Source organism: Manis javanica, chromosome 6 (genome assembly GCF_040802235.1).
Source record: "Manis javanica isolate MJ-LG chromosome 6, MJ_LKY, whole genome shotgun sequence".
Classification (NCBI taxonomy): Eukaryota; Metazoa; Chordata; class Mammalia; order Pholidota; family Manidae; genus Manis; species Manis javanica.
The window spans coordinates 142,736,174-142,762,588 of record NC_133161.1 but is presented as its reverse complement, the minus strand read 5'-3'; the positions used below and the strand labels follow the sequence as shown (position 1 = coordinate 142,762,588).

At 50.3% G+C, this 26,415-nt stretch overlaps 1 protein-coding gene across 3 annotated transcripts in view; it reads left to right on the top strand.

Moving 5' to 3' along the window:
- Positions 1 to 398: 398 nt before the first annotated feature.
- Positions 399 to 26,415, top strand: part of SORL1 (sortilin related receptor 1) — a 136,407-nt gene continuing 110,390 nt past the window's right edge. For 2 of the 3 annotated variants that reach the window (XM_073239591.1, XM_036992685.2), the window contains exons 1-3: positions 402 to 850; positions 15,292 to 15,408; positions 21,491 to 21,616. In XM_073239591.1, the coding sequence (XP_073095692.1) occupies positions 575 to 850; positions 15,292 to 15,408; positions 21,491 to 21,616 (519 nt within the window). In that variant the 5' untranslated portion in view covers positions 402 to 574. Of the gene's footprint in view, positions 851 to 15,291; positions 15,409 to 21,490; positions 21,617 to 26,415 lie in introns of all 3 variants that reach the window. The other variant, XR_005054275.2, reaches the window with a different exon arrangement.

Genomic DNA, 26,415 nt, shown 5'->3' with positions numbered 1-26,415 from the left:
CTCTAAGCCGGCCCGCCGTGGCCGCCGAGATGATGTCCCTGGGCTGCGGGCTCTCACTCGGAGGGGCGACGCAGTAGGGCCCGGGGGACGCGGTCGCGTGGCGGGACGCGGGGCTGTGCCAGGACCGGAGAGCGGCCACGGTTTAGGGCGACCTCGACCCGGCCCGGCGCAGGAGGCAACCGACTCCAGAGAAGCCGAGTGAGCCCCCCACAACTCCTGACCGCTCCAGGCTGGGGACGAGGTGCGCCCGCGGCCGCGAAGGGCACGCACCCCCGCGGCTGCCCGCTGCCTTCACTTCCCCACCCCCCGGCGGGGGCGGGGCCCGAGCCGCCGCCGGGGCCGCCGAGCGGGGAAAGTGCGCCGAGGGGACGCGGCGGCGAGTGCACACGTGACGGCGCCGCGCCAGCCGAGCGGGACCCGGCGGCGGCGGCGGGCGCAGCGGCGGCCCCGAGCGGCGCGGGCGACCTGGAGCCCCGGGAGCGGCGCGCGCGGTCCCGGCCCCGCCGCTCTGCTGGCCTCGCGCTGCACATTCTCTCCTGGCGGCGGCGCCACCCGCAGCAGCGTTCGCCCGAACATGGCGACGCGGAGCAGCAGGAGGGAGTCGCGACTCCCCTTCCTATACAGCCTGGTCGCGCTGCTGCCGCTCGGGGCTCTCTGCGAGGTTCGGGCGCAGGCGCTGCACGGCGGCCGCGCGCCCTTGCCCCAGGACCGGGGCTTCCTCGTGGTGCGGGGCGACCCGCGCGAGCTGCGGCTGTGGGCGCGCGGGGATCCCCGGGGGGCGGACGAGAAGCCGCTCCGGAGGAGACGGAGCGCCGCCCTGCAGCCAGAGCCCATCAAGGTGTACGGACAGGTGAGCAGTTTGCAACCCACTGTCCTCCAGCCAGCCCTTTGCTCTCTCCGCACTTCCTCACCCCCGCATCCATCCTTTGCAGTCGCCTCCCAGGTTGCGGACTCCACTGGGGACTTCCCGGCTTGCATTTGTTTCCCCCCAACCCCCCTCACAGGAGTGCAACCGTCGGCACTTGGACTGCATTGATCTTTCCCTTCTTCCTTTCGATTTTAGCCAGCGTGTTCCAGGTAACTCGCGGGTGCAGTGCACATTTCCCCAGGGTGTGGGCAGCGGTGTAGTTTCCGTCAGGTATAGGAGGGGTGCAGCTTCATCTTACATGTGGGTAAAAGACGGGCTTCCTTTAGTGTATCGTCGGTCGGCAGTGGAGGCGAGCACCCTGCAGTTGCTGTGCGCTTGCACAGAACAGTGAGAGGCAAGGGGTGACCACACTTAGCGTTTTAAACCGCAGTTGAGGTGGGCAGACCTGAAAGCTTGACTGTCTTGGTGTAGTCAAAGCAAAACGTACGTACGTGTGTGTGTGTGTGTGTGTGTGTAAAGGCTGATATTATTTTGTTGATGATTTTGGGGGGTGACGTTCTATCCATTCCATCCTCCTCTCCCTGGCAAAATACTGACTTTATGATGGACAGGAATATCCCTCATGGCCCTCCGGGATTTGAAAGACTGCAAGAATTTGGTGGTCATCGTTACTCCGTAAATGATTTCTTTCCAACCAGGCAACGGGTTTATTAGATCACAGGTAATATGAATTTCACTTTTATGGCCAGACTTCCTGCTAGGAATAGCGAACCGAGTTTGTGGGTTAGTATCGGCACTGACAAAATTAAACTGACCGTGTTATTGTCTCATATCAGCAAAACCAGAAGGTGGGCGGTGGAGAAAAGGTGGGACCAGTGGAGGTGGTGAACGGCACGATTTCTAGGGTCAAAATGTTCCCTTTCAAAGAAGAAATTAAAAGATCCGTCTGAGTTCTGCCTCTCTTCACTGATTTTCCTTGAGCCGTTTTTTCCCCCCAGGAAATATAGTCAAATTAAAGTTCAACCCTCGGAGCCAGGAAGACCCTTATAAACCATCTCACCATGTGGTGTCATTTTGTTGATGAAGAAACTGAAGCTGGGAACAGTGAAGTGAGTGACCCAGGGTCACGTGGGCCAGGTCGCCTCCTCCTTAGCTTTTGTCTGCATTGTCTCTGGGGCCACTGGCTGATCAAATAGTCTCCTCTCTTTATACAATGCTTCTTAACTCCTTGCTCAAATAAAATTATGGCTGCAAAGGGGCAGGGATGGTGGTGAGGGGTGGGAGTATTTGGCTTCTTCCATCTGCTGTCAGCCCCTGGGTGAGAGCGTGTGCCCAGTAACAGCTGGTGGGTATGGGCTTCTGGGTTCTCTCTTGGGTCCAGAGCCTGTTCCCCTCCACATCCCCATCCAAAACTTATTTTTTGTATTTTTGAAAAGAAGTGAGCAAGGTCCTTGCCTCCTCAACAGGGACACTAGCATCCTGGTGGGGGCTGGGGATGGGGGATGGAGAAAGAGAGGCCCCGTGTTCATTCACTCTTCCCGGTGGGCCTAGCTCTGCTGGGGGCTCCAGTCAGCTCTCTTAGGGCCTGGGAATGGGGGGTGGCCGGAGACAATCCCTTCCAGAGCTCAGGCCCCCTGCAGCTATAGTTTTGGCTGAGGGAAGAGCTTCCTGGTCGCAAAAATGTCCCCGCAGGTGCCGTCTCTTCCTTGGGTCTGGTTTGTCAGATCTCCTGGGGATTTGCAGCAAGTTAAAGGTGAACTGTGTTCCCACCACAGTGACTGCAACCCCCTGGCGCTTGTGTTTCTGAGCCATCCAGACCGAGTTTGGTTCAGGATAGAGAAATACCAGCCTCAGTCCTAAAGAGAATTCCTACCAATGGTGAAGACACAGGGCAGTGTTTTTACTTCTCTGAGGCCGCCTTCCTGGGCCATTGTTCTCTGTTGCCCTGACGTTATTAAAAGTGAAATTAATTTGAATCTTTAAGGATTGGAGTTAGATAGAAGGAGGAACTTCCTGCCTCTTCAGAAGGCAAGCATAGGAAAGAGTGGCAGAAGGGGCTTGGCATTCCCCTCTTGGAGCTCTGGGGTAACTCACATCCATTTAGCTTGACCTTTCTAGCCTCTGTTTTCCCTGGGACAGACCTGGTTTATAAATTGTCCCTTCTCATGAGAAGCTCCGCCTTCCCTGTCTAAGTGTCAGGATGCAGTCTAGGAGTTATATGGCCATTCTACCTCTAGCCCTAAGCCAAGTCTCACTTTACACTGTTTCCTCCCACTTAACTTTCAAACCTAAGGAATTGTGATGTTTTTCCATAATATTGTTTGCACAGAATGTGATTTTATGCAGTGAAGGAAGTAGAGATGGGGGTGGGGAATTTTTCACCCCTGCTTTCAGAAAACTACAATTTAAGGAGGTAAAGCAGATGCATATCTAGGCATGTAAATATATGGGACAGAAAGAAAGAAACAAATAAACATGGACCCAGTAAACCAGCTGCAGTTCTGCAGTGGGGTGGTAGAGGGCTGTATGATAGGGTGTGGGAGATGGGGTGATAGAGGGTCAGTGGGCTCAGACACTCTGCAGTTTCTTGCCCTCTGACCTTTGAGGTAAAGAGGATGCCTGGCAGCACAGATTAGGGCTGGAAGCAGAAACTGCCTGAGGAGGAAACCCTAGGGGAGATGTTGAGGCCACCAGCTTCAGGGAGAGCAGCAAGAAGGGCTTTTGTAGGGAGATAACCTGCATCTGGAGAAAGAGCCCTGAGCGGCAGTCGGTGTTGGTTCTGTGTCTCTTTGCTAACCCATCCTCATGCAATGAACCAGGCCTAGTTATTTTCCATGTCGATCCTCATGTTCTCTAATGTGGGAGACTGTTTTCTGCCATGATTCCTCAGGGACATGTTTGTAATAACGAACTATGCCAATAGTGCTGAAAACAGTTTGCTATCAGGTATTAGGGCATTTCTGCCCAAGTTCAGCGTTTAAAAGTTGAGCTCCTTCTACAGAAGATCAGGCCCAAGAAGGGGGATTCCACAGTCCTCGCCACATGGGATTTCTTGCTGATTTTATGCCCACTGCATGCCTCTGTGCCTTCATGCTGCTTTTTCCTCTGCCTGAAATGGTCTACGCCTCTCCTGTCTTTGCCAGCAAAACCCCTATTTCATTTTCAGCATCTCAGGAATCCCTCCTCGGCTTCCCAGGCTCCAGTGGGAAGAGCGCTTTTGAGCTCAGTTACAGCAGCCTTGTGATACAATTTTGTTTCACGGTCTCATCTGCTGTCTGCTCGTGGGGCAAGTCTTTCTCATTTCCGTCTCTGCACCGGGGAGGCCCTAAGGCGTATGTGCGGACCAGCTGCCCACCTGGAAGAAGAGAGGCCTGCAGGGTAGGAGGCCCGCCCAAGTTATAGAAAGGCTATCTATAAAGTGGACCAGGGTGAGCTCGCATCGGAGAGTGATAGTGAGTTGGCTCCCTTGGTGGCGTGGATGTAGGTAGTGGAGCCCTGATTTTCCTGTGCTATCTTGGCAGTTATTCTGCAAGAAGTGCTGGGGTTCTGCTGGACAGAACCCTCCCTTTTAGGGCTATCATGGTATTGCTAATGGTGTTGTTTGGGGAAAAATCCTTTGGAATGGAGCACAAAGCCTAAGAGAACTTAGAGGTTTATTTTCCTTCCAATGAGCTCTCTCTTCATAATTCCTGCTTTTTAGAGGCCAGCGAGTATTCAGTGTCCTCATTTGAGACTGAAAATAAAGTGTCTGTTACAGCACAAGGCCCTGGGACAAAGAGCCTCCTTTGGGGGTGGATACTGTTTGACTTTAGATCTCTTTGGGGGTAGAATCTTGCACGATATACTTGCTTGGGAAAGAATTGTCTGGTTGATTCTGAAGTCAGGATGTTTGACCTGTATGCTTCCAAAAGATGAAAAGGCAATAAAGCATTTGCTGTTTCAAGTTGGCTCCGACGTCTGCGAAGAGTTGCTTGGCTTGTTGGGTTGGCTCGGAAAGGGATGTGACCTTGAAAAACTTCCTGGTACCACTTGGCATCTCCTTGCTGTATGAGTTCTGTGCTCAGTCTCTGGCCCCCGCTTAGTTCATGAATAGCTTGCATGGCTTAGGGCTTAGTGGGTAGAGGCTTTGAGAGGTGAAGGTATGGGAGGAAAAGGGGCCAGGGTGGGGAGTGAGAAGTCAGAGAATTAAAAGGATGCAATGAAAAGCCATTCAGTTTATTTAGCCTTCAGTAGGTCATACACCTTACAAAGCAGCATTTGTACAGAAGAGTATGTAGTGAGTAAATCCCCCCACCCCCCACTTTCTGTCTCCCATTCACCCAGTGCCCCTTCCCAGTTGGCGAACACTGTCATCAGCTTTTTGTACACCCTTTCAGGAACATTCTGCATACCTATAATATGTATATACATCAAAACTTAAAATATCAGTGGCTTTCTGTTATCCATAGCCCCCGATATCATGAACAATGAGGTTTAACCCTAGCTCCAAAATATATTTACGGCATTGTGACTGCCAATAGGAAGGGAGTTACCTGAAGCGTCATAGTATAAGATGGATTGTTCTTTGTTCTCCAGGCCAGGTGACAGAAAGCTCATTCTCATTCCGCTTCTGGGGATCCTTCAGGCCAGGAGAACAGCATTATGTAGCCCTTTGGGAACTTGGAAAGGTGCTGAAGCAGTGTTCACTAGAGAAATAGAGCCCAGGTTTGTGAGAATGTCAGAAAATAGGGATCATGCATCTTGGTGTTAACTCAGGTTCTTTTTGAGAATGTTTTCTTTATATCCCGTAAAATGAAGTTAATGGTATGCTTAATAAATTGCTTTAAGACCTGGCATCCAGGAGGCAACCAGCACCCCCGGCAACTAAGAGCAGCTCATATCCCAAAGCAAAAGGCGGATGTTTTGGGAACATTTCATTGTCATATTTTGGTCTGTTCCTCCTTAGAGGTGACAGTCACTTTGTATTGTCATTGTTTAATCCCAGGGCCAGAGATAGATGGAGCCAGCCTTGTCCTGTCCACTGTAATGGACAGGCACAGGAACATTCTAATAGTCTGGAGAACAGACCATCCAAGAAATAACCTATTTGCCTTTGCTATATATTTATTTAGTCTTTTGTTGTTGTTTTTAAAGTGTTTACCTTCCTAATTCAATTTTTCTTTGGTGAATATTAAAATGAGTTTGCATTCTTTGAGCAGCTGCTCTGCAAAATGGCTGGCATAAATGCGCTCAGGGAAAAGCCAGTTTGGAGTTTAGAATTTTTTTTTTTTTGAGTTTAGAATTTTTGACAATAGTTCAGAGAGCTGAGAGTTGACTGCATAGAAGTATATTAAAACTAAGGTATTACGTTAACCTCTCCTCTATTATTTAGGTTGAGTTGTGATGGGAAATGGAGCTCGCTATGTTTCGGTTTGACTGGGAATTAGTGTTTCTCCAGAAGAGGTCTGGGCTGCAGGGGTGCGGCATTTTCTTTTTGAGCACAGAACCTTCCCATGCATTCCCTAGGTCCGCCAGGATCCATCTGCACATGGCATATTCAGTCCAGCCACGTAAATGCAAAAATCAATTTCCCTTCGTTTAAAATGAGTCGCAGTTAATTTTGACCTAATTTATTGGTTTATCGACCTGTGAACCTTGGGCCTTGGAAGTAGTGGCATGGGCAGCCTTCTGGCATTGAAGTGGGTGATGAAGCTATAAATCAGCAGGTAGGACGGGCTGCTGATCAAGACTGGGGTTTCGTCCTCTGTGATTCTGAGACCCTCAGTGTTTGACTGTAACACGAGGAATGCTTTGTGTGTTTTGAGGGGAGTCCCGTAAGAAAAGGACTTCATAACAATCATGACTGCGATAGTGAGGGGTTAAAAACAATTACAATGTTCGGTTTTCCACTGGGTCATTGTCAATAATGGTAACATCCATGATCATGTCACTGCTACAAGCCAAGAGCTGGAAGATCCTGTGTATCCTGACTGGCCTCCTGACAGGTCTAATGCCCTTCTCCTTGACAGATCTTCCCGTGATGGTGGGAGCAGTTTGTGTCTGAGCTGTGCCTTGTGTCTACTAGCCGTATTAGTGGTGGAGCCCTTGAAATGCAGCTGAAGAGTTGAATTTGTTTTCTGTCATTATTCGATTTTAATCAATTGTAATTTAAGCTTAAGTGGTCCCATGTGGCCTCTGGCTACTGTATTAGCATAGCTTCAGCAGATTGGGGGAGCCCTCCTTTTCGCAGGGCATCCTCTCCTTTCACCCAGAGGCGAAGCTGTAGTTATAGCAAAGGCCTGCATTTGGGGAGGGAAAGCAGGAATTGAGAGCTGCAGGTCTCAACCCCAGGTTTTGGTGGCTGCTGAGCACCAAGCTGGGTGCAGGAGACAGAGGCCTTTATTTCATAGCTAGAAATGTGTGAGTGGCAATGGCGGGTGCAGGGGGCAGTGTTCACTGTAGGGGCTGCTTCTACACCGTTGCGTTTTCCCATCAGTGACTGGCGATGAAGGCTGGCCTCTGTGCTTCACTTTTGATGCGGTCTTGCACAAACAGCCCACTTCGACGGGGTTCTGCTGAGGTACCAAGCAGACCCTGTGCGCCTGTTGAGCGGAGGAAGGTGTAAACAGTGCCTTAACAGCAGCGCCATCTCCCCACCTCTGCCCTGCGCTTCCTGTGCTCTTAATGACTTACCTCAGTGTTGTTGTGCCTGCCTTTCATCCCTGCAAGCCTGCAGGCTGGCATGAAGGCAAACAGTACCGGCGTGTGGTCTTCGTCACTGCCTAGAACCCCCCTTCCCGTGGGCCCTTCGCCTTAGCAAGCTTCTGCTAGTTGCCGCGGCAGGCTCCTGGCTCGGCAAATCGGGACCCTTCAGGATGATTTATCTCCAGTGCCCTGAATTAGATTAAAAACACAGCTACGAATTCTCAGAAAGGCAGGCTGATGTGATTATGTCCCCAATCGGAGTGGCAGACAAGGGCAATAAAAAGATGTACATGTGCATTTTGTGCCCGTGTGCTCTGTAGTACCCTCCCTCCTCACTATTTTTTCTAAATGAAAAAGGTAAGTAATATTGCTTCTCTTATTTAAAAAATAGACGAGCCTGTTGAGTAGAAATTCTCTTCCCCCAAATAACTGTGGACCAAAAGAGGTAAGATAGCCAGGGAGATTCCTGCATGAAGCCACTGCAGGTTTGAGCCGATGAGCGGGTCCTGAATTGGGGTTTTTGTATGTTAGTTGGTACTGAGGTGAGATCCGTTTTTTGACTTTGGTGGGCTGTGGGGCTGGACTGTGTCATGGCAAAATATTTAAGTCTTAGGAAACTCTGTGCCCAGAAGAAATTGGGAAAAGCTGGGGTGATCTGATTGAGCTTGGAGGGTCTGGGTTAACAAGTGACCTTGGGAGAAAGGGTAGTTTAGGGATTGTCACTGGGAGACTCAAGTGGGTGCCTATGAGATGAGCCGTGTATGGGGTAGAGACCCAGTAGTAAAGGACCCAGTTTCTCTATTAGGGAAGGAGGCAAGACAGCTCCTTGTGGGTGTGCCTGGAGCACTGGGAGGGAAGACTTGCACAGTCTCGCTCTGGCCTGCTAATGGAGCCCAGCAGAGCAGCCTGCTGATGGCAGGGCCTGGGGACAGAGCGCAAGTGGGCCAGGGGCATGTGAAACCGGGAATATTCAGGAGAGTCTTGAAATGTTTTCAACCTGTGCTCAATTATTTGAGTAACATGAGCCTCTATACCTGTGACTTAGCTCATCTGTATATATTTAGTTCCCTCAAGTTTTCTCAGTGAGTAGTTAAAAACAACAGCCACCACCCCACGTTTAAACGTGCACTTGGCTGCCTGAATTTGGCAAGGTGCGCCGCTGGGGGTGGTGGAAGGGTTTCTGCAGAAACACGGCCTCGAATCTGCAGAGAAAGATGCAGTGCATGTGGGGGCTGGACAGAGGTGGAAGGGCTCTCACTTCCACCTGGGGAGTCGAGCTGGCAGAGGAGAGTCCCAGGGCCTCCGCCAGGCGCCTGACCCTCCTGGGGACGCAGGGCATGTGTTTTTCTGAGTTGTCAGCTTGCTCTTGGCTCACTGTTGGTGTCCCTCACTGTGCGCTGGAGGGCAAGGTCCCGAGGCCTTCGGTTCTGGGATGTACCGTCTAACTGCTCTCTCTTTGGGCGAGGATGCGCCAGAGGTCAGGACCCCCTGTGTGCCGGAGGCTTCGTTTGCCCGGGTTCTGAGCTCAGCCGTGGGGTGAGGAAGATGCTGGCGTGCCCCGCAGGGCCGGGAGTGAGCGTGCTGCTTGGCTCAGCTGTGCGTGTTTCATCGTTTCATGTATGTCAGTCGTTCGCTTTTAGGCCTCAGGGTTGCAGCCTTGGTGATGCTCCTGTTGATTTTTTATATGGAGCCATTTTGTGAAGAATGGCTTACTTTGGTACAAAGAATGCACCTGTGACAAAAGGAAAGCATGTTTTAGCATTTTGAGGTTTATGAAATATATTGTGGGCCACATCTCGTTTGGTCCTTCTAAGAGTCCCATGCTGACCCAAAGCTGTGCAACTAGTAAATCGTAGAGGCCAGGACTCAAACCCATGCCTCTGAGTTCTCTCCAGTTTACTGTGGCACATTCGCCTCTTGTAAATATTCCACTGAAAGCTTGGCTGTCAGCTGGGAGCCCACTGTGAACTCTTACTGTCCTTGAAAACCTAGTGACCTCGGGTAATCCCGCCCTCCCTTGGCTTTCCTGGCTGTGCCGATTTTCTTCGAACGAGTCCCTCCCTGTTGCTGGTTTTGACTGTTGTTCCCCCATATCTCTCTTTCATCCCCTGTTCCCTAACTCCTCCCGCTGCACCCTGTGCTGCCCACTGTAGGGCATAGTGCCACTCTTTCCCCAGCACGAGGTTATGTGCCCGCCCCCCCCACTCCCAGAAGCCTGCTGTTTCCCTAACACCTAGCATGATGTTTGGTATCTAGTAAGTGCTCAGTAAATGTTTTTGAACGAACAAAGCAGAGAGATATTTATGGTGAAGCTGCAAAGCCCAAGAGGAGGGTCAGGGAAGGTGGATGTCCTGAACCATCCGGAAGCGCTCGTAGAAATGACTTTGGGTTCACAGGTACATTCTCATGTAAGGAGGGCCCTGGCTCAGAAGCTCCGCAGCCAGTTAGCACTGGTGAAGGGGGCTTGCTGGGGGGCTTGCTGAGCTCTCTGCACCTGGACGCCCTGCTCTGGGGCCCTGAGTTCTAAGGCAGTTTGGAACACTACCTCTCACTCTCTCTGTGGGCTCAGCCGTATCTACAAAGTCTGGGTGTTGGCGCAGAAGTTCTCTGACATTCCTTCTGGCCCTGATATTTTCTTTTCCTTTCCTACCAACTGATAAATTCAGGGTAATTCTTTTCATGACAGATTTTTCATGGGTTCCTTTTAATGGGAGCCCTCCCACAATAGCAAAGCATGCTTTTTGCTAAATGGCAAAGTGGGGTTCACCAGGAAGGAGTGGTACGTAGAGGTGAGTGGTGGACAGAGTCTGCCTTCCAAATATTAATCAAATAAAAGTAAGTCTGTCTGAACTGTTACTGTCAGTGGAAATGTGATTATCACCCTTTTGGTAAAGAGAAAGGAAAAAGCATCTGTCTCTCTGTCTGTCCTTCTGTCTCTTCTAAAGAGAGCTCCTGACTCCAGTTAAGGAAATTATAGAGCTATGCTGTGTTTTAGTGCAGGGTTATTCTCCCTTTGTCTTCCCATCTGTAAAATGGGCAGCCTGCATTTATCAGCAGAGTAGTTGATGAGCTCTGGGGGTGAAGCGTCCTGAGCCAACGATGACACAAAGGTCAGGTGAGTGAGCTGCCCTTCCATGAACAGGGGCTCTCTGCAGGGGGCTCGTAAACTAGATCTTGGCTCCCCTTCTGAGGTGTGGAGAGTCCAGGGAGGGTAATGAGCTTACTAAATACAGTGAAAACACAGCCCTGCAAGGGGACACAGAGGGGCCATTTACATACCTAGCAATTAGGTCATGCAAATGGGAGGTTTGAGAAAACCTTGTTATTCTTGGACCTCAGAAGTCTGTCTTTGGTTTCCTTAGGGCCGTCCTGTAGTTCAGGGGATTTAGCAGCTGCCTCTGTCCTGGCAGTTGAACGACAGGATATTTGTTTTATCCTTCATTGTAGAATTTTAAAAAATGCCTCTTTATATTTCATTGCTAGTGAGGCCCTGAAATGAACTAGACTGCCTTATTTGTCTGGACTGTGTTCTGGAAAGAGGCTCTGTAGGAACCGTGAGGACTACAGGCTGTGGGTGTCTGGGACATCCTGATCTTTGGGTTTGACCAATTTGAAAGAGGTGAGGGCAGAAGAAATGGAGACAATATGTGACTCATTCCATTAAGGGCTTGTCCTCCTGAATAAGCCTTCATGATTATACAGATCTTGGTGGTTTTATTGTAAATTTCGTACTTACTGGTCAAACTTGCAACACTAATTTCCCCCAGGAAATTCTTTGTCTACTCTCAGCAGGTAAGAAATGGTTAAAGAGCCTCAAAGGGTGCCTAACACCTAGTAGGCCTCGGTTCCTATGTGGCCGGTAGGTGCACGCAGGAGCAGTGAGCACCTACCTATCTATGGGAAGCCATTTATTTGTCCTCCCGTCTCTTTGTAACAACCCCACACCCAGGGCTGGGGTGGCAGCAGAATCTTCCCCACACTGAATAACAAGGCAAGCCATTTAACCTCTTTGGAATGCTTGGGTCTGTTGGGGGTGCTGGGAGACCACGTGTGGGGTGGCGTGGGCCGAGGGGCATCAGTGTGGGTCTGGTGATTGCTGCAAGCTCAGTGGATGCTGGCCCCAGCCTGTGGCCATTTCTCCAGCTGGGGACCAGCGACCAGGCCTGCACGGATGCTCTGGCTCTGCAGATGCTGCTGACAGCACTTTGAAGGATGGCTTTGGCTAGAGACCCACTCACTCCTCAGCCTGCCTCCTCCATGACTCATTCTAGCTGCATATTTTGGTAGCGTATATGATGGATCGAGATGAGATTAAAGAAGCACCTTTCAAGAGTGGGAGCTCCAGGTATTGCATCAGAGCTTGAGATGTGTAAATGTTCTTGACAGGTCATAGATACAAGCTTTTTAAAAATGGAGAGGAAATTCACGTAACATGAAATTAACCATTTTAAGGTGAACAATTCAGTGGCATTTCGTACATTCACAATGTTGTGCAACCTGCCCCCCTGTCTAGTTCCACTGCTTTCATCACTCCAAAATAAAACCCCCTGCCCCTTAAATAGTTACCGCCTGTCACCTTCTCCACCCTCCCAGCCCCTGGCAAGCACCAGTGTCCTCTCTATTTATGGATTTACTTATTCTGGATATTTCACACAATATGTGACTTTTTGGTCTGGCTTCTTCCAATAACATTGTGTTTTTGAGGTTTGTCCACATTGTAGCATTTATCAGTAGACCGTGGAATGTTAACAACTACCCCAAAATACCCAAAGACAACCCCCCAGAAGAGCGAATCTTCTAGCCACTATCATTTAAGTTGCGAGTCCTGCTGGGAAGGGGAGCGGACTAGATTCATCACTCCCCTTATAAGCTGCATTACAGACACCTGGGTGGGTCTTTGCAAAATCCTGATCCCTGGACTCCCATCAGCCATCTGAATTGGTAGGTCTTTGGTGATTCTGTCAGCCAGGTTTGGGACCCCGGACCAGGTGCCCCCTGGGGGCATCACCTTGACCCTGAACATCGTGCTGTGAGCCTAACGGAGGCCTGAAGCACCTCCCAGAGGCTGTTAGATGTTTGTGATGCAGTTTCTGTGTGTAGAGATTTCTGGGGCTTGCAGTTTTTCTCTGCTTTCTGAGATGAGGCTTTGGGCCTCCCTCCCTGCTGCTTTTACAGCTCCAATTAATTGTCTCATTTATCAAGTCTTTTTTTTTTTTTTAAGGTGTTTCACCGCCATGCCTTAGGCTTCCTTTGTGAAAAAGCCCTTGAGTGCTCCCTGCTCCTCCTTTGGGCTGCTCTCACCCTTCACCCCTCTGAGGACCGGCTGGGGCCTCATAAATCTCGCGTCCTTAGGCTAGAAAGACTTCTGCAAGTTGTGTTCAGACCTTGTTCCCAGTCCGATCTCTGAAGGCTTTGCAACCTCGTAAGAGCGGTGTCTCTGTTTGAGGTTGCCCAGGTGGGCTCTTTCATCCCAGATCCCTGACGAACTTGAGTGATTCTCCTAGGTTCTGAATCCTTTACTGATGTTTGGATAACTTCTCTGCTTATTCCCTTCTGGTTCTGAGGGTACTGATATGTTTGGAGGGGAGAAGACCTTTAGCCTGAATTCCCAGGGCACTTGTGCTGGTGGGCTTCTGCTCCACAGATGCTTCCAGATTCTTCCCGGAGGCGGGAGCTGGAAGGGAAAGGGCGAGAAAGGCATCCTGGCTTGTGGCATTTCCTTAGCTGCTTTCTCTTTGTAGCATTCGGGTTAAATTATTATTATTTATTTATTTTGTTTTATTTTATTATTTTATTTTATTTTATTTACACCTCTCTGTTGATGCTTGCCTGGACTTATCTCTCTGGGAATGAGAAGGAACATTCTGGAAAGTTATTTTCCTGAAAAATGTCAAGAGTCTTTTTCTTCATAAAGAGGTCTCGTTTCAAATGTTTTCCAAAAGAGGTTGGATCCTGGATCAAATTAGACACAGGTGCTTAAGACCTGAAGCCGAGTAGTTAGGAGTTAGCTCCTTTGTCATTCTGTCTGCCAAGTTTGTGGCACAGGTGTTTCCCTTTCTCTCTAATGACATCTGAGAGCGCCTCAAGGGGTGGGTGGGGAAAGCTAGTTGGTAGGGGTGGCCTGAAGGGGAGACAGGAGCTGTAGGGAGGGGGGGTTTCTGCTGTAGGGCCTTAGTAGGGAGACCGCTCAGAGGGCAGGGCAGCTCAGGCTTGTACTCGCATCCGTGCAGGAGGTGAGGGTGGGGACTGGTGAGGTGTGCAGGCTGGTCTGTGCAGAGGCTGCTCAGAGCCCAGAAGCTTTGTTTCCTTCTTCATGGGCATGAGACGGCTGAGGTTGGAGAGGCCTGTGGAATAGGCTTCTCCCAGGCATTGCTCAGCAAGAGAGAGAGAGAGAGCTCATGCTCCTAGTCTTGCGGGCCTTTGTCCTGACCCCAAATGTGAACACCGGTTCTCAGAGATTTTGTTAGTATGGCCATTGGTTTCTCTTCACAAAGAGCGGGTGAAATGTTAGCTCAGGTGTTCTGAGAAGCCAGCCCTTGAACTGCCCATCAGTGACTGGTGAAATAGGAAAAATAACAATAATGGGGTTAGTTCTAAAATAACTGTTCTTTATTCCGAGATTATATCCTTCCTTGGTTTGTGGTGCTAAAATATCCTTTGTTTTCAAAGTGACCTTGATGATAGCTTGGTGGCTGTATTGCTTGGGAGGGCTGCTACATAACAGATGAACCTCAGAAGCTCAGTGGTGTAAATATAACTCCCAATTATGAGGAGTTCAGGATGAGTGTCCCTGATTAGCTGAGGGCTGGTTCCTCGGGGATGTGGGCTCCTTCTGTCTCCGGTTCTGCTGTCCTCTGAGACCCTGGAGTCCTGCCTGAATGCAGCCTGCAGGTCGGAAAGAAAACAGGCTGTGGGGGACTGGGGCTGGCCGCACGGACCACCTCGTGGGTCCCACAGGCTGGGACTCAGTCGTGGGGCCACACCCCAGTGTGGGCAGTCTGGGCAAGAAGATGAGGAAGGAGTCAAGGTCTGACACACAGGCTGTTTTTGTTAATGTCCTTACCCAACCTAGGTAAGGAAGGAGCCAACCAATCCTAATTTATTTTCACTTTACCCGTTTACAAAATCCAGAAGTCTGGGAACTACTAATAGCATTGATCCAAAGGTTGTTTCTGTGGAGTCCTGGAAACTATTTTCTTACTTGGGATACTTGACATCTAACTAGATAAAAGTGCCCTGGGATGTTTTTCTCTTGTTCCTCCTTGTTTACCAAAGCTAAGGACGAAGAATGTCACCTGTCAGCCAGAGAGTTCTGGTTGAACAGAATTTGAAAGCGTGTGTCTGGCCTGTGCGCTTTCTGGGACCGAGTAAGATGCTCCAGTACTCTGGTTGCAAACCTTAGGAGTGCAGGTCCCACGCATGGAGGAAGGATGGGAGTCACCAGAGAACGATTTCACCAAGGACAGAGACCAGCAGAGGAATGGGCTATGCCATTGAGAACCTGGGAAGATTTTTTTGCCATCCAGTTATATCCAAAATAGCAGGAAATTAGTGTTTATTTTGCAGAAAATTGTGTCTGGTGAAGTCTGCATAGGAGGAAAAATAGGTCACCTCACTCAGTGCTCCAGATCTAAGAATCTTAGTTATTTCCAAGTGACAAAGGAGGAGGGTCTTGCTTTTGGATGTGTGACTGTCGCTCACCATGGGTACTAATTCTGCATTGGTTTGATCTCTTTCAGGTCAGTTTGAATGATTCCCACAATCAAATGGTGGTACACTGGGCCGGAGAGAAAAGCAATGTTATCGTGGCCTTAGCCCGAGACAGCCTGGCGCTGGCGAGGCCCAGGAGCAGTGATGTAAGTATTAATGTGGTGCTGAGCATGCGTCTGTGCCACCAGCATGGCCTTTTGGGATCTACTGGGGTCATCAAGTCAGGGGGGAAAGAAGGTAATTGGAGAATGGATGGGATGAATTACAGAACGGGGAGGAGAATCTGGAAAATAACATATATGCCTTATTTGCCGAATGCCAAGTGGTGGTCTGCATTGCAGAGAGCCATGCGGTGCGTGATGACTTTAGTGAAATGATAGGGTGTGTGCGATCTGGATCATTGTATCTGATCAACACAGTGCCAGGAGGGCATTCTCGGGCAGAGCCACCTGTCCACTGCAGAGCCTGGTGTGATCTTAACTGTTCTTTCCTGTAATCCGTTCCAGTCAGGTGAGTTGTTGAATCTGATTCGCTCATATTCCTTCTTTCCCCAGTTGACTTTCACAATGTTAAATAGGTTAGGTGCTTTGAAAACATGAGATCAAGGGCTACAGACTCAAAGGCCTAGAAAAGGCCGGTGGGTGATGGGTGGGGGAAGCTGCCCCCACATTTACAACACTCTTTATACCTCCACAGGGAAGAATGGGTGCCCTCATACTTCTGGGAGTGTGTGGCCTGTGGGACAGTATGTCATTTTCCCACTTTTGATAGAGGCACAGTTTCAAGAAGCATTCACCTGCATCTTAATGTGAATGTGGTGGCTGTTACTCAGGTTGGCATCCCAGAGAGCCCAGGAAGAGACGGTGGCGAACCAGAGAGGAAGTGCCTCTGAGGGACTCTTGTTACCGGCTCTCAGCTCTGGTTGCCATGCAGGGGCTGTGTTACCAGATCAGATTTCCGAGAGAAGCTCAGAGGTCTGGATTTTTATGTGAAAACTGCTGAGTCTTACATGTTGGTAGCTAATGTATAGTTGTGCAAACATCAGGTAAGATATATATGAGGGCCAGAGCTGGCCCTTGGGTCCCAAGTCTAGGGTCCCAGCTCCAGATTCTGCCTTCTGGGGAAGAGAAACAGCCCTGCCTTGAGTCAGGGTCTGATGTGGTGACAAAGGTCTGATGTGGACAGAAAAACACATGTGGAGTTTTGATCACTCTTTGCTGGCACTGTCACATCAGCCTTAAGAACACACTTGTAATTCTGGAGTGTCAAGTTGGTCTCCGTGAGGTCCTACCCTGTGTAGGCACTCTCTGGGTTGGGTGTGCTCCGAGGTCGGTTACCGGAGGGAGGCCCAGCATCGAATGGGAGGGCATGGGAGAGGCTTTGCTGGGCCGTGGGGGGTGGCACCTGGCAGCCACTCTGGGTGCAGTGCTCTGGAGCAGGGCGAGACTGGTTTGATGCAGTGACTTTGGCCCATTTATAAATGCCATCAGGTTTTGCAAGCATGCAGGGCAGCTTATGTATGCCTTGGGCACCTGAGTACATATTCAGCGCAGTCCCTGCCCCTATGTGTCCCTTGTAGCACAGGAGACAGGTCTAGCCTGACTGTTGAGAACTCCTCCTTAGAATGTTCATGCATTAAAAAAGCCTTTGTCCAGATAGTATTTTTTGCAAGGTAGGTAAAAGACCTTAACCATTATTTTATGATTTACTGGACAAACAGGAGTCTAGGGACATTAAGTGACTTGCCTGAGGTCACGCAGCATATCTGTGGGAGGAGGGGCTAGTGAGAATTAAGACCCAGTCACTTACTGGGTGTAAGGATGTAGCATTGCTAGGGCGACCAGTCACCTGGGCTTTAGCACTGAAAGTCCCAATCCTGGGACCTTCCACAGTCCTGGGCAAACCAGAAAAACTCCGTATTGCCAGTCCACCCAAACCCAGTTCTCGCTCTGTCTAAATATTTAAGTGTATCTTACTCAGAACCCGTTGAACATTTGACGTGATAAACTCTTCTGGAATGAAATATATGATACGATTAAATGGAAAAGGAAACTTAATGGTCAGAGATAAATAGGGATGGCAGAACTTCCCCCATCTGTATACAAGCTCCATTAAAGAGTTGGCAGATGAAATTGAGATGTTCTGATGTGAAAAGTTAATGCAAAAATAAATTAGTACTCGGAGGCAGGAGCTGGTGGCTTGGGAATAGTAACAATCCGAATGTTCTTTAAAGAAGGCTGGAAGCATGGTTCATAGGGCCCCATCAGCAGTCCAGGAGGGGGAGAACCTGGACAAATAAGGAACTGTGTGAGAGTGGACAGTAGCCAGGTCATACATATTCAGTATGTAAAAAAGGGATGGGTCTGGAAGCTGGAATCCCAGAAGGTTTGCTCTTGAACAGGAAAAATGAAGAATGTCCCTGATGAACTTGAGGCAAGTCTGACTCCATGAAGAACGGCTCCTGTAGGACCCGTGTTTTTCTGGGATAAGGCTGGCTGGTAGATGTGAGGAAATGATAGGTGGTGTTTATCAGGACCCCTCCCACCTCTTTGTTTCTGTCCTCTCCTGACATATTTTATGATGTATTCAGGTACAACATAAGTGGCCGAAGAGTTGTCCAGATATCACCCACCAGAAGGTTAAAATCAGCCAGGGAAGGTGTCTGGACTAGTAGGACTCGCTGCCCCGGTACCGAGAGTGGTGTGATAGTATGATCAGTGCCCCTCGGGACTGACCTGGTGGCAGGGTCCGTACTTGCCAACTGTGTAGAGCTTGGTAGCCCGAGGGAGCTGGTGTCTGGCTGAGCCCTGGCTCTGAAACCAGAATGCCTGGGTTTGAATCCTGGCTCTGTCATTCGTTAGCTGCCTGACCTTGAGCAAGGTCATTTCACCTTCTCCAGTCTTCTCATCTGTCAGTGGAGTAGTACTTGTAAAACCTGGCTCCCTGAAGCGTGGTCTGGGGATCAGCAGCCAGGGGTATTTTCTGGGAACTGTTAGAAATGCAGAATATTGGGTCCCATTCAAGACATCCTGAATTAGAGTCTGCATGTTGACCTGCGTCCTACAGGGTGATTTGTAGGCGTATCACAGTTTGAGAGGCGCTGGGGTGAAGTACTTAGAACAGCACCAGATACGGAGATGTGTTCTGCACACTTATCCTTTCTTGCCCTCCTCCCTCCCGCCCCTGTCCCTTTCCCTTCTCCTCTCCCCCTTCTCCCCATCTTCCTCCTCCTCACTGCTAATGTATGGCTTTGAAGTATAGGAGAAAGAAGTTAAGACCATTCACTTGGAAGCACCATCTTTTATAGGTAAGACAACAATCTAATCAGCAACTTGTGGCGGTTTAGTAACTCCTTCCATTTGATCTTTAGTGGGTGGTGTCATCAAAAGGTTAGAGGATGAATTAGTGCAGAAACTTGTGTCTGGGTAGAAAACAAACTGCAGGAGTATGAGACGAGCATGCACGGGATGCCTGCCCAAACTCACCTGGCGGTCATCGCGGGCAGAGGGGCCGTGACCCAGCGCCTCGGTGAGGCGAAGACAGTCCGAACCGGAGTACCAGTGGGGGGCAGTGCAGAGGCCGCGAGGCTGGCGGTCTGGGCGGTGTCTGCATGCTGGTAGAGGCCTTTGGATCTCTTTTCTGGGCTCTTCGTTGTGGAGGAAAGTGGATAGCTGTGCAGTCTTGAGCTTGGTCTTTGTCCTCTGGAGCTTGGGGTCAAGGTTAATCAAATGAAAGGAAGAATTATGAGAATGGGATAAAAATACCATTTTGGAATTGTTCAATCCGGAGAAGAGAAGGGAGGATGGTGAGGAATTACAAGAGCCTTCGGGCATGGGATGGGCCCTGGCAGACTTACTCTTAACTTCTATTAAGTCCAAGACCCAGAGAGATGGGTTCTGTTTACAGGTAAGAATTCTGGAAAGAGCTGTTTGGCAGTGAGGTGGTGCCGCTGAGTGAGAAGTGACGGCGATGTGGCTGAGAGCCTTGGAAGGCTCTGTGTTTTGTTAAGGTCAGGGTTTCCCCTCCTGTCCGGCACGTCTCCCACTGCCTGGCCTCTGGGTTCGGCATGAGATCTTCCTCTTGAACAGAGAACCTACGTCGCGGAAGAGAACATTCTCCTAGAAGGTTAAGCTGCCAGAATGGAAGGCAGCTGGGCTTGGAGGAACCTGCGATGGTTTGGCCTTGGGCTGTTCATTTGCTTCTCTGAGTCTTAGTATTTTTTTTTTTATCTCTTAAATGGAAATCCTTACTCAGCCACTTCCTGATTCTTTCATTTCACTCTCTCTTAATCATTTGAGGAGCACTTTCATTCACTGTAATTTATAGTGGTATTTATTCATTCCAGAAATCTTTACTGAGCACCTGCTATGTTTCAGGCACAGTGAGGGAGGCAGAGGTGAGACCCACTCACAGTTTTTAAAGATGAAAAGGGAGAATGTATACAAAAAGGAATTGTATGCTGGCAAATGCTACCCTCAGGTGAACTGCTGATCACCTTTGTGCCTGTGAGGAGGTGACGCTGGAGCTGGAAGGGGCTCGAGTTCCCTCTTTGGGAAGCCTTTAGTTTGCTGCATGTGACTTATGATCCTAATGGACCCCTCAGTGCCTATTCTCGGCTTGGAGAATGGAAGCAGGAAAGTGCCCCTTTGCCTTGTTACCCACTCACATGCTCTGTAAACTCTCAGCCTGCGGTATTTCGGAGGCTGCTTTCGTGGCAGCTTCTTACAGGTGTTTGGTAGTCGGGGATACACACTGTGTCAGAGCGGCATTCGTAATAGGGTTTCTTTCACTGTGACCCACATAGAGGCAGAGGCCCTGTTGTGCTCTTCTCTCCTTGACATCTAATAAATATTAATGACCCAGGTGCGCTCTTGGTTCCCTTTGACATACCCTGTGTCCTTCATTGTTTACAGGCTGCATTGTTTACAAACATTTGTATGTTTGCGTTGTGTCTAAAGGCCATGTCTTTTATGTGGCATGCTTAGCACAGCCCCCAGGGGCTCTCGTAAAACCCTTCAAACATTTGCTGTTCAGTCAGTGCACAATGGAGGCAATACACTTTCTGGGATTAGTCCGTGATCCCAGGCTTGGAATTCACCTGTCATTATTTTCTGTCATGTTTACCCCAATACCTAAAACTAAGTACAGTCAATCAATATTCACCTATCCCTGAATAACCCACTGATTATATTAAATTTTAATCCACTGACTATGTGAATTCCCTGTTGCATGGGTAGTAAAGTCTAGGTACAAATTCTCTGACAACATCCGTTCCACCAGCCGTTACCTTCAGCAACGGCTTTGAGATTTCAGGCTTTGAAGACAGGCCGCCTGGGTGGGAGCCTCATGCTGCACCTTCCTTTCTCTGGTATTTTGGTAGGTACCTTGTCCGGTGAGCCCCTGCTACGGTATCTTTATATAAAGTGATTTTAATAACTGCATTTCCCATGCAGGGTGGTGGTGAGAGCTCTCTGAGCTCATTCATGTGAAGAGGGTGCTATATAGTATCTGGCAGCAAGCAAACACTCAGGGAATGAGAGTTGTTCTTACATTTATTCCTGCGCCTCCTGGGGAGCCAATAATAAATACAGTGGATCTGGCCACCGTTCTCACATCCTAAGACTCTGCCTACCGTGGAATCAGAAAACACGAGTCCTGGCTAGGGGGCTCTGGTGCCCAGATATTTAACCTCTGCGATTCGTTAATCACTTGGCACTCTCTCTTTTTCATCTCTTGGGCTCTTTGTCTATCTTCTGGAATGCTGTTGGAACAGAACTTCCCAGCAGAAGGATGAAGAATTAGATTACATTTTGGGGACATTTCAACAGATGGCAAAACAAATTCCCAATCCCTTCCCCTGGGACAACCACATTCTCTCTGCCTCTGCATATGATTTGTTAAACACTTAACCCAGCCATGGTAAGGAGGTTATCACTGTTTGCATCCGTTTGTCTGCCCTCCGGGGACTTGCCTTGGCCTCAGAAAAGAGGCCTGTGTGTTCCATGGAGGCAGTGGTGGCTGTGTCCCATGCTTCTTGCCTCCACGTGCTTGGGGACAGACACAGAGGTGCCCTGCTTTTATCTTCTCTCATCTGTAATTTCATGATATCAGGGATCTGTTGGGACCCTCGTGCAGGATCCAGGGTGCGGCACTCAAAAGTGGAGGCAGGGAGAGAGAGCTTCCTGCCACATTTCTCAACACCTCTTTGCTCTTTCCTCCATATTCCAGGTGTACGTGTCTTACGACTATGGAAAGTCATTCCAGAGAATTTCGGAGAAATTCAACTTTGGCGTGGGAAACAGCAGTGAGGCTGTGATCGCCCAGTTCTACCACAGCCCTGCCGATAACAAACGCGTAAGGAAGCTGTTTACCTGTTGGGGCTTTATGAGGCTGTATTTTGGGGTGATTGCTACACAAAAAGGGGGTCTGGGCGATGCATTGTCATCTCTGCAGCATGCCTGGTAACCAGGGAGTTTGTGACAGAACAGGATACATTTCTCAGGGTGGAACCGTGCATAATCCAGCAGGCCAGGTACTGGCTAGGCAGGATTTCTAGACAAACAGTGTCAGCTAAAAGCACAGCAAATCTGCCAGCTAATAAATAGCCTGACTCATAGGGGCAAAGATGTTACCCAAACCCATTGGGACTGCAGTCTAATCCAGGTCTCCCAGAGGCTGCTCAGCTGTTGCTTTCATTGGCATCAGTAGTGTGTGTGCATGTGCGTGTGTGTGTGCATGTGTGTGCATGTGCACCCCCACCTCCAACCAGTCCCTCTGTGAACAGATAACTGCTGTGCCTCCTAAATTGTTTTCCCAGCTGCCTGGCCTGGGGCTTTGTTTCTGCAGTGGAACCCAGGCCGTTTGATTTGGAGGAAGCATTGATCTGAGATTGTCCTGGGCCCCAAGGCAGGGGAGGGGGCAGGGCCGGAATCAGGCAGCCTAAGGCTTTCCTGCCGGGGAGGGAGGTTAGGTAGCCTGAGCGCGCGGAGTTGGGTTAGGCTGTTTTTTTCCTCACTCCTGTGGTGGCTAGCTCCTCTCCAGGGGCAGATGGCTGCGTCTAAGGATGCTGAGAAACTACAACTTGGCAAAAGCTTTCTGAGGTAAGGGTAGCTGCTGCTCTTAGCTCTGTAGAAAGGAACAAGACTGGGAGGTAGGTCTCCGGAGTCCTCAACTTTGGCCAGGTGCCCCCACCCCCAGCGCTGGCTTCTCAGGTTGCCTGTGGTCTATCAGCAGGGGCTGTATTCAAAATATTTGACTGCAGGAATGGCCCTGACCAATCAGAACAGACCTGTGTGGAGGGTGCTGGGTCCTGAGGGCCACTCTGCTGGGCCTGGCATTAACTTGTTAGTTTCTGGATTGTGGGGAGTTCCTGGGGAAGGGGCTGGGCCAATGGGGGTCTTTAGGAGGAGCCACTCCGGGGTCTCAGGGAAGCAGTTATTTACTAACTGACCCAGAAGCGTTCTGGTTAATATAACATCAGCCCTGCCTACTGGCCTCACAATAGAGCAGCACTTAGGAACAGACTCCCTTCCTACTCGGTTCCAGGGTGACAGCATAATTGTGGCTTTTCCCCCTGCGATAAACAGCAAGGAGAAGGTGCTGGAAGGAATCGGCTCTCGCCAAGAGTGCCGGCCCTCGGCTCTGCTCCCTGCGCTGTGGCCTGGCAGGCCTGGTCCTGGGGGCTCCCAGAGCTGGGTGGCCTGCTGGCTGTGCTGTGTCTCCCATGGGTAGACCTGGACGCTTCCTGCCTCTCAACCGTCAAATAACCCTGGGATTCCTCACTTTGTCAGGTCGCATCCATCTGTTATTAGCGTTAGTTTTACACATTGTCCCAGAACTAACACTAGCTGAAGCTGTGCCCTCAAAACTGCACTGTTATGTCTCGAGTCTCCCTTTTCAGCTCTGTCTCCTCCCTCCTCACCGCCAACCACAAGGCACAGGTGTCTGTGAGCAGGTTCCACTTCCTGCCTGCTTGTCATGGGTTGTGGTGATCAGCTGCTAAGCCCGCGTGTCTGAGGAGTAGGAAGACGGGAAAGATAATGCAGGGGGAGGATAAGGGGTTTTCCGAGTATTTGGTCTGGAGCCGGAGTAAGGCAGGAGTGAGTTGGGGCAAGAAGCAGTGAGAAACGGGGGTGGGGGTGGGGGTGGGGGGGTTGCAGTAAAGGAGTCACAGGTGCTGTGGGCCTTTGTGCTGTCTATCTGGAAGAATGCACACCTTGGCTTTCTTAGGGAGAGTTCGATTTGCTTTGGGTTGGCTGGGGGAGGAGGAGGGAGGTTCTCTTCTTGGGGAACGTACTGACAGTTGGACCTTGGGCCTGGAGCAGGCTGGGTGAGGTTAGGGACGTGGCATTCTCTCTTGAGTTTCTAAGTCCCCAGAGAAGGCCGTTACCCCTCCCCAGACTTCTCAGGAAGGAAATGATGCCTTTCACTGTGCCGTTTACTTTTGTTAGTCTTGCCTTTGTCCCTTGGGAGGCACATTGCCTCACCAGGCCTTCTACTTCCTGAGAAAAGTCACACAAGGCTGGGTGTCCTGCTGTCAGTGCCAAGGTGCTGTGCCCAGGCACATCCCCTTGTACCCATGTTAGGTGGGCTGTCAAGGAGCACAGTTTGAAGTGGTTGCCATGACCTTAGGCAGCTGCTCTGCAAGGTTAAAAGGGCCACAAGGAAATCTGAGGGTATGTGTGCCTGCGGCAGGGAGAGGGAGGTGCTAGTTAGGCACCAGCTCTGGTCTGGCGGCTGCCTTGTGATGGAGATGGAGCCGTCCTGGGCTCAGGTGAATGCTTGCATCTATTTTCGCATTGGCCACAGCCCCACCTCCTCCTCCTCATCCTAGGTGCTGTTCCTGAACCAGTGCCCAGGTCTAGCCACCTGGCCTTCTCACTAGCTTTGCAGCGAGCCCCAGATCAGTCAGGCACTAAGGATGCCTGGGGCTCCTTAAAGGCCCCTGAAGGTACAGCAAGGCTTCACGACCTCCATGGAAGTGAGAGCTGGTCCTGCCTTTTTCCAGGCACGGTAGGTCCTCCATGAAATCATAGCCCAGCTCTGTCTTCGGCCCCAGCCCCTAGAGGTGTGTTCCTTCTTTGCTTCCTCTGCCCTCTCACTGTACTCTAGGTCTCCCACTCCAAAGAGGAGAGAGTCACTTAATGCTAACGTGGAGAGGAATTCTGTAGCTAATTTGGTTCTCTTTCCAGAGGGATTTGTATGTTAGCTTTCAGCCAAAAGGTGAAGCCCCTCTGGAATATTAAGTGATGGGAAACAGGTGGAGGGTGGGGGTAGGTGAGGACACTCCAGAAGTCGCAGTTTAGGAAGCACTGGTAGGGCAGCTTTGCTGGCAGATCTGTGGGGTTGGCCTCAAGAAGACTCGACAGCCAGGGAGTCTAGGGACTTAAAAACAGAGTAGGATGTTCTGTGCTTCCTAATATGTGCCTGTGTGGCACGGTTACGTAACAGCATGAAGCAACACATGCCTGTGTGATGAACTACAGGTGTTCGGAGCCAGGGGACCAGATGAGGTTGCATCAGAGAGGTAAGACTTCACGAGGGGCTCAGGGTTAGAGTGGAGCTTTAGGGACGGGCACAATTTTACTAGGTAGAGCAGAGTTGGTGTGAGTCCTGGAGGAGGAGAAAGGCATAGGCCAAGACTTCAAGGTATGATATGTGGTTTCTGTGCAGGCAGTGAGGGGCTCGCTTCCCAGGGGTGGGGGGTCTGCACTGAGGTGCTTTGCAGTATCAGTTAAGCCCATGTCTGGAGAAGGAGAAGTTTGCTCTTTGCCTTGAGTATGGGAGGAAGCCACGGAAGGATCTTTGAGTAGGGGAGTTACTGGGTATAAGGTCTTTTGGGGAAGTGTGTCTCCTGGCAATACGCTGGGTGGGTGGAAGGGGAAGTTGAGAGGAGGGTCTGGAAGGGACCCATCATGTCAGCAGGCATGACGCTCTCCAGGCGCTCAGCCAAACCCCGTCCCACCTCTGAGTATTTCACAGCCTGCTAGGTCCCAGAAGACATGAGGGTGAATACACCCCGGGGCTTCACCCAGATTTGCGGATAGTCTCCAGTAGGGGCTCAGGCCACACTAGTGGCCCTGGAAATAAAAAGGAGGCACAGACTGCGAAAAATACTTTAAAGTGAGACAGAACAGGGTAGGAAGCTGATTGAAACTGTGGGCCAAGCAAAGGCAGTGGAGTGAACGCCTGCCTCCCATGTGAATGGTGGGGCTGGGACAAGGTGTAGCATGGACAGAGCCTGGGATGTGGGGAGGCAGAATTGGGTTTTGGTGGAAGGTACCAATGAATTCGGTTCGGACCCAGTGAGATGCGCTGGCACGTCAGTGTGGAGATGCTGAGAAGGTGAAGGGTTAGTGGAACCAGGCTCTCGGTGCAAGGTCGCGGTTAGCCCGGAGATTTGGAGTCACGGAATGCTTGCTGTTGGTGTCAGTGGGTGAAGCTGCATGGAAGGGTGAACCAGGTTAGCAGCCAAGGGGAGAGTTAGGAGGCTACCTAACTGTGGTTATGTGGTTTTGAGGGTAGGGAGCCGGTCAGAGAGTTGAGGACAGCCGATCAGGCTGGGGCACAGAGATCTGCGATGAAACAGGGCTGCCCGGGCGGGGTGGGAGCTCCCAGTGAAAGCTGGTGGAGTGGAGTAAGAGAAGAGACACGTAACTGAGCCCAGTGGTGCAGTGTAAGGCCTACTACCTAAATTCAGGAAACACTGCCTTTCTGTTGGCCGAGGAGAGGTGAGGGTTGATGGTGACTGTAAGGAGATGGGTTCTGAACCAGCCAAGACATTGATACAAATGCTGCCCACTCCTGGGTCACGTTGGGTGGTTAACCTCCCCAAGTTTCAGTGTCTTCATTAGTCAAAGAGAAGATAACAATATTATCTAAAGCACTGAGTGAGTGGGCTCTGCAAGGACAAACTGAGATAAGGCATGTGAAACTTCAGCTCAGTGCCTGGTACACGCACCGTCCTCTTGACAAATGTTGGCTGTTATCATGAAAAGTAAGTTCTGTGGCTGGGTACATGATTTTTAGATTCTCCATTGTGAAACTGCTGGAAGCCATGGAATAGATTTCTGGAGAGATCTTTCCAAACTGAGAGCTCTCCTTTCCCCAGCAGCCAAGATGGTTTTTGGAACAGGAAGATCTCTAAGTTACTA